Below are 8,000 nucleotides of genomic sequence, written 5' to 3' on the forward strand. Positions count from 1 at the left end.
CTGGGGTCCGCTCACCAACCAAGAATTCACAAAATGGGACAAACACCAAATTGAGACTCTGCATGTAGAATTCTGCAAAAATATCCTCCGTGTACAACGTAGAACACCAAATAATGCATGCAGAGCAGAATTGGGCCAATACCCGCTAATTATCAAAATCCAGAAAAGAGCCAATAAATTCTACAACCACCTAAAAGGAAGCGATTCCCAAACCTTCCATAACAAAGCCATCACCTACAGAGAGATGAACCTGGAGAAGAGTCCCCTAAAGCTGGTCCTGGGGCTCTGTTCACAAACACAAACACACCCCACAGAGCCCCAGGACAGCAACACAATTAGACCCAACCAAATCATGAGAAAACAAAAAGATAATTACTTGGCACATTGGAAAGAATTAACAAAAAAACTGAGCAAACTAGAATGCTATTTGGCCCTAAACAGAGAGTACACAGTGGCAGAATACCTGACCACTGTGACTGACCCAAACTTAAGGAAAGCTTTGACTATGTACAGTAAGCATAGCCTTGCTATTGAGAAAGCCTGTCTTCTCTTGAGAGCCTATGTGCACACTGGCCACAAAATGAGGTGGTAACTGAGCTGCACTTCATAACCTCCTGCCCAATGTATTACCATATTAGAGACACATATTTCCCTCAGATCACACAGATCCACAAAGAATTAGAAAACAAACCAGATGTTGATTAAACTCCCATATCTACTGTTTGAAATACCACAGTGTGCCATCACTGCAGCAAGATTTGTGTCCAGTTGCCACAAGAAAAGGTCAACCAGTGAAAAACAAACACCATTGTAAATACAACCCATATTTATTTTCCCTTTTGTACTTTAACCATTTGTACATCGTTACAACACTGTATATATACATAATACGACATCTGTAATGTCTTTATTCTTTTGAAACTTCTGTGAGTGTAATGTTTACTGTTAATTTATAATGTTTATTTCACTTTTGTATATTATCTACCTCGCCTGCTTTGGCAATGTTAACATATGTTTCCCATGCCAATAAAGCCCCTTGAATTGAATTGAGAGAGAGAGAGAGAGAGAGAAAGAGATAGAGAAGTAGAGAGAGAGACAGAGGGACAACTGGCAGCCCTACATAGTCAGCATAACAGATATCTAATAGATAACTCTGTTGAATAGATAACCCCTGTTGAATGGATGCTGTGTTCGAGCCCAGTCATCCCAGTAGTAACACAATCCTCTTGGCTCTGTGTCTGAGGCTACAGAGATACAGAGAGATTAGCTCCTCTGTCTCAGCCCTGACGGCCATGCTGCACTGTCACTGTGGGAAGCTGCGGGCACACATCCATACTCTGTTTCTCTCACACACATTGAAACTCATGCACGCACAGAGAGAGAGAGATACACACACACAGTCACACAAAGTCAGATGATTTGTGCCAGAGGGGAGATCAGTGGTAGACTGGCACTGGGAGACTGCCTCAGTCTCTCACAAAAGAACACCCATATCCCACAATGCCCTTCTCTCCTCGTCTCTGAACAAAGGGCATGCACAGGCCCACAATCTCTGACCTCACTCATCCCTCTGACCTTAATGCACTCTTTCTTCCCCCTCCCCTCTCTTCCTCTCTCCCTCTCTCCCTCTCTCTCTCCCTCTCTCTCCCTCCATCTCTCTTCCTCCCCCTCCCCTCTCTTCCTCTCTTCCTCTCTCCCTCTCTCTCTCCCTCTCTCTCCCTCCATCTCTCTTCCTCTCTCCCCCTTTCTCTCTCTCAATTTCTCTTCCTCTTTCTTCCTATCCCTCTCTCTTGTCTTGAATTATGCTTGTTTACTACAAGGCTGACTGACAGGTTACATTGATTCTGACAGATTACATTGATTCTGACAAGATACATTGATTCTGACAGGTTACATTGATTCTGGCAGGATACATTGATTCTGACAGGATACATTGATTCTGACAGGTTACATTGATTCTGACAGGTTACATTGATTCTGACAGGTTACATTGATTCTGACAGGATACATTGATTCTGACAGGTTACATTGATTCTGACAGGTTACATTGATTCTGACAGGATACATTGATTCTGACAGGATACATTGATTCTGACAGGATACATTGATTCTGACAGGATACATTGATTCTGACAGGTTACATTGATTCTGACAGGATACATTGATTCTGACAGGTTCCATTGATTCTGACAGGTTCCATTGATTCTGACAGGTTCCATTGATTCTGACAGGTTCCATTGATTCTGACAGGTTCCATTGATTCTGACAGGTTCCATTGATTCTGACAGGATACATTGATTCTGACAGGATACATTGATTCTGACAGGATACATTGATTCTGACAGGATACATTGATTCTAACAGGAAAAATTGATTCTGACAGGATACATTGATTCTGACAGGTTCCATTGATTCTGACAGGATACATTGATTCTGACAGGTTCCATTGATTCTGACAGGATACATTGATTCTGACAGGATACATTGATTCTGACAGGATACATTGATTCTGACAGGATACATTGATTCTGACAGGATACATTGATTCTGACAGGTTCCATTGATTCTGACAGGATACATTGATTCTGACAGGATACATTGATTCTGACAGGATACATTGATTCTGACAGGATACATTGATTCTGACAGGATACATTGATTCTGACAGGATACATTGATTCTGACAGGTTACATTGATTCTGACAGGATACATTGATTCTGACAGGATACATTGATTCTGACAGGATACATTGATTCTGACAGGATACATTGATTCTGACAGGATACATTGATTCTGACAGGTTACATTGATTCTGACAGGATACATTGATTCTGACAGGATACATTGATTCTGACAGGATACATTGATTCTGACAGGATACATTGATTCTGACAGGATACATTGATTCTGACAGGTTACATTGATTCTGACAGGATACATTGATTCTGACAGGATACATTGATTCTGACAGGATACATTGATTCTGACAGGATACATTGATTCTGACAGGATACATTGATTCTGAAAGGTTACATTGATTCTGACAGGATACATTGATTCTGACAGGATACATTGATTCTGACAGGATACATTGATTCTGACAGGATACATTGATTCTGACAGGATACATTGATTCTGAAAGGTTACATTGATTCTGTAGAAGGGGAAACCTTATGAGATGGTGTTTGATTGCCCACTACAGCCTGTTGTGGTAATATAAGTGATTTATATTGGTACTATACATGATGTACAGTGTAGTAGTAGTGTTGGTACTATAAATGATGTACAGTGTAGTAGTAGTGTTGGTACTATAAATGCTGTACAGTGTAGTAGTAGTGTTGGTACTATAAATGCTGTACAGTGTAGTAGTAGTGTAGGTACTATACATGATGTACAGTGTAGTAGTAGTGTTGGTACTATAAATGCTGTACAGTGTAGTAGTAGTGTTGGTACTATAAATGCTGTACAGTGTAGTAGTAGTGTTGGTACTATACATGATGTACAGTGTAGTAGTAGTGTTGGTACTATACATGATGTACAGTGTAGTAGTAGTGTTGGTACTATACATGATGTACAGTGTAGTAGTAGTGTTGGTACTATACATGATGAACAGTGTAGTAGTAGTGTTGGTACTATACATGATGTATAGTGTAGTAGTAGTGTTGGTACTATACATGATGTACAGTGTAGTAGTAGTGTTGATACTATACATGATGTACAGTGTAGTAGTAGTGTTGATACTATACATGATGTACAGTGTAGTAGTAGTGTTGGTACTATACATGATGTACAGTGTAGTAGTAGTATTGGTACTATACATGATGTACAGTGTAGTAGTAGTGTTGGTACTATACATGATGTACAGTGTAGTAGTAGTGTTGGTACTATACATGATGTACAGTGTAGTAGTAGTGTTGGTACTATACATGATGTACAGTGTAGTAGTAGTGTTGGTACTATACATGATGTACAGTGTAGTAGTAGTGTTGGTACTATACATGATGTACAGTGTAGTAGTAGTGCTTTGTAGGATCAGCAGCAGTGGTTTTCTGTATGGCTGGGACCATTCAGATAAGAGTGAAGGAAACAGCCGGCTACAGACAGTGAAACTGATCCGTTCTCTCCCCCTCCCTCTGTCTCTGTCTCCGTCTCTGTCTCTGTTATGGGTTGAGCTAGAGTAGAAAGCAGAACGGGGAGGACAACACAATGTGACCTCAGGGACTCTTTCCACCAGGGTGAATGGGGTCAACAGAGTTTATCAGAGTTCGTCACGATGTGAGGAAAAGTGCAGTCAACATGGACTCATTAGAGAGCCAGAAAAGAGACGGAGATAGAAAGAGAGATAGATGTAAGGAGGGATGGAGATGGAGAGAGAGAACATGGATATGAACAGCTGTTGGAGGCATTACTCAACATCTGTCCTGCTCTTCACTTAGAGTGGTCTGCTTACCAGGGCAGCCGGAACTGCCACACACACACACACACACACACACACACACACACACACACACACACACACACACACACACACACACACACACACACACAGCCAATTTCATAACTCACACATACTAATCTTAATCACTAGCAATCTGAAATGTCCAGTACAATTTTCTGTGTTTTGTGTCTTCCTTAATTCTCAACACCCTGAGCCAAATCTGAGGTGCACACTGGCCAGCTACTTGATTTATGTCTCATCTGTCATAAGATACTTTATCTTCCCTTCTGTTTGTTGTGTTCTTATATTCAGCCCTAAAACACAGTTCCCTCTATTCAAGATTAAAACCTACAATTTGTTTATAATGATTTTTGCTTGAAGGATAAGGAGTGATATTATCTCCCTCCTTGGTGATGAGGTTGTGTTTCATTTCCTGTGTCATGTTCCGTAGGGTGCCCGCCCTGCCTCATCTGAGTCACAGCAACAGGGAACATGTCACACACACACACACACACACACACACACACACACACACACACACACACACACACACACACACACACACACACACACACACACACACAGCTCTAGTACTGCAGCGTGTGGTCTCCCATGGGCGACACCGCTGCTACTAGAGCATTGTGGGAAAATGCTAATATTGACACCCGCTCGATCTGTGTTTAAATACTAGAGTAATTCATCAATTACATCGGGCAACATGACCCATATTGTTAATACTGAGGCTTGCAAATACTACTATGGTGCTATTGTTAGGTAAAAGCTGCCATGGCTTTACACAGTAGCAGTTGTGCAAAGGAATAGCCTACAGCCAAACATCCATGTGGACAGAATTGTTACAGACATCTATGCATATAGTGTCCTTTACATATGGACCTGGCTAAATCAATGGCTTGACGTACGTTGATATGATCCGATGCATCTATGTGTGCATTTCCTGCAGGTGTTTGACCGCGTGAGGGAGGACAACCCAGACTTCCATCAGAAGATAGTTCCTATCAGCAGTGAGTTGACACAGCCTGCTCTGGCCATCAGTCCTGAGGACGTAGAGAGACTAACCTCCTGCGTCAACATCATCTTCCACTGTGCTGCCACCATCCGCTTCGACGAACCCCTCAAGTGAGGACCACACCCCCTACACACTAACTCTTCCTCTATCACCTAGCTATCATGCTAACTCACTACTTTATCAACTCAACGAATCAAATCCGTTTGATTCTATATAAATGCATGGACATAGCTTGTGTCTGACACAGAGAGAGGTACAAAGACATAGAGATCCAATTAAATGACGTCAACACAGTAGACAGTCTCTAGTTGAGAGGAGTTTAGCCCGTATAGGGGCCAGGGTCATCTTTATCTTGGTCACATGTTTTATTTTGATGTTTTACTTGGGTCTGGTTTATGGGGTTGGAGGGTTTTGCTTTGTCATTGTCCCGAGTACCAGGAAGTGCCCATTGTCCAGGGACTTCCTACAGGAAGTGATGTTTGGTTGATAGTGTGGACTGTTTGTGTTCTGGTGTTGACTAATGGGAAGGCTGATACATTTAGAGTAAGATGAGAATGTTGAGAAACACAACAGAGATCCCACGATAATATAGCGTCTGTGTAGCGTCTGTCAAGCAACATTGTTGACCTAAAATGGTTGACAGGCAAACACTTACATAAATAGTCATTAAACATATTACATCAAAATCCAATGCAATGTTGAGCGAAAAAAGTCTTATAGAATAGTCACATTGAATTTATAATAAGGATTTTGAAACTGTTTAAGTTTTCAATATTCCATGTGGTTTCATCATCTCACGTAGTAGACAGTGCATCGATGTTCCATGTGGTGAGAGAGAGACGTACAGATAGAGAGAGAGATGTATCCAGGGAGTTGTCAACGGTGGGTGTAGCTGGTGCATTGAAGTCAGGCGCAGGAGAGCAGAGATGAGTGGACACGAAGCACTTTACTGAGGCAAATAGTAAGACCAGAACGCAACAGCGTCACCAAAACCAAATGCCCAAAACAAGTAAGGCAGCACAAAGTACCACAAACAAAGTACAAAGTACCGGCTGCCACAAAACACAGGTATACATAAAACCTGGCGAATAACCAGCCGGAAGCGTGCCAACCTCGACAATAAACAATACCCCACACAGACATGGAGGGAACAGAGGGCTAAATACACATAGTAATTATGAGGAGACGTAAACCAGGTGTGCAGGAAAACAAGACAAAAAAATTGAAAGGTGGAGCAGCGATGGCTAGAAGACCGGTGACGTCGACCGCCGAACGCCGCCTGAACAAGGAGAGGGACCGACTTTGGCGGAAGTCATGACAGTAGTCTGCAGGTAGCTATCTGTAGGGGGTAGAGAGATGTCTTTAGATGTCTCTCCTACTCAGTGAGGAAGCAGGAATGAGGTGTTCAGAGGGATTATTAAAACATTAAAGAGCTCTGTGTCTATCTGTCTCAGTGTATTCTCACAAGCCTTCATCATACTGTTAAATACGCCTGTCTGGGTGTCTGTGTGGCTGCTGGGAACAGATCCCATTGAGTAGGACAGACAGGACAGCCTTAGGGGAGGAGATGCAGTCAGAGAGGTGAAAGGAGGTGTGGGGAGGTGGGACATTAGCCATGATTGACAGCTCAGTTAAGGAAAAGCTGTGAGAGTGTTCTCTGAACAGCATCCTAGCTCTCTTCTCCTCCCTCTTTCACGTTGTCTTTTCTCTTTTCACCCCTACCTCTCCATCCCTTCCTCTGTATTTCTCTCTCTTTCTCCCCTGTTCTCTCTCACGTTCTCTCGTCTGACACACAATGTTGTTACCCCGTCTCCAGGGAAACAAAGTTGCCAGGGGGTGTTGGAGCATAATCAGACAACAGTTTAATCACTGGGACCCAGACCACAGCATTTAAGATAGTGCCCTAGACACAACATCTGTGCTGTGCAAATGTACAAGGCTAGTCAGGCCTAGCACTGAAGCAGTGATAAGCACCATAGCCACTATAGCTGCTAGGATACAGTATATCTAGCACCCTAATGAAAATCCAATAGCGGAATTCTTTAATGACTCAGCGGCTTGGAACAGTGAGGAACACACAGTTAGGAGCAGTCCACAGTCACAGTGGTGTTCGCTCTCAAACTACCCTAGTGCTCTATAATAGTTCTCAAACTGGCCTAGTGCTCTATAATAGTTCTCAAACTGCCCTACTGCTCTATAATAGTTCTCAAACTGGCCTAGTGCTCTATAATAGTTCTCAAACTGGCCTAGTGCTCTATAATAGTTCTCAAACTGCCCTACTGCTCTATAATAGTTCTCAAACTGGCCTAGTGCTCTATAATAGTTCTGAAATTGGCCTAGTGTTCTATAATAGTTCTGAACGTGACCTAGTGTTCTATAATAGTTCTCAAATTGACCTAGTGCTCTATAATAGTTCTCAAACTGGCCAAGTGTTCTATAATAGTTCTCAAATTACCCTAATGCTCTATAATAGTTCTCAAATTAGCCTAGTGCTTTATAATAGTTCTCAAACTGGCCTAGTGCTCTATAAAAGT

General features: G+C 42.2%; 1 protein-coding gene across 1 annotated transcript in view; it reads left to right on the forward strand.

Moving 5' to 3' along the window:
* The window catches only part of LOC120031867 (fatty acyl-CoA reductase 1-like), a 55,764-nt gene that overhangs the window by 27,131 nt on the left and 20,633 nt on the right, over positions 1–8,000 (forward strand). The window contains exon 2 of the mRNA XM_038977679.1: positions 5,401–5,576. Within this exon, the coding sequence (XP_038833607.1) occupies positions 5,401–5,576 (176 nt within the window). The remainder of the gene's footprint in view (positions 1–5,400; positions 5,577–8,000) is intronic.

The sequence above is a fragment of the Salvelinus namaycush genome, chromosome 38, assembly GCF_016432855.1.
Source record: "Salvelinus namaycush isolate Seneca chromosome 38, SaNama_1.0, whole genome shotgun sequence".
NCBI lineage: Eukaryota > Metazoa > Chordata > Actinopteri > Salmoniformes > Salmonidae > Salvelinus > Salvelinus namaycush.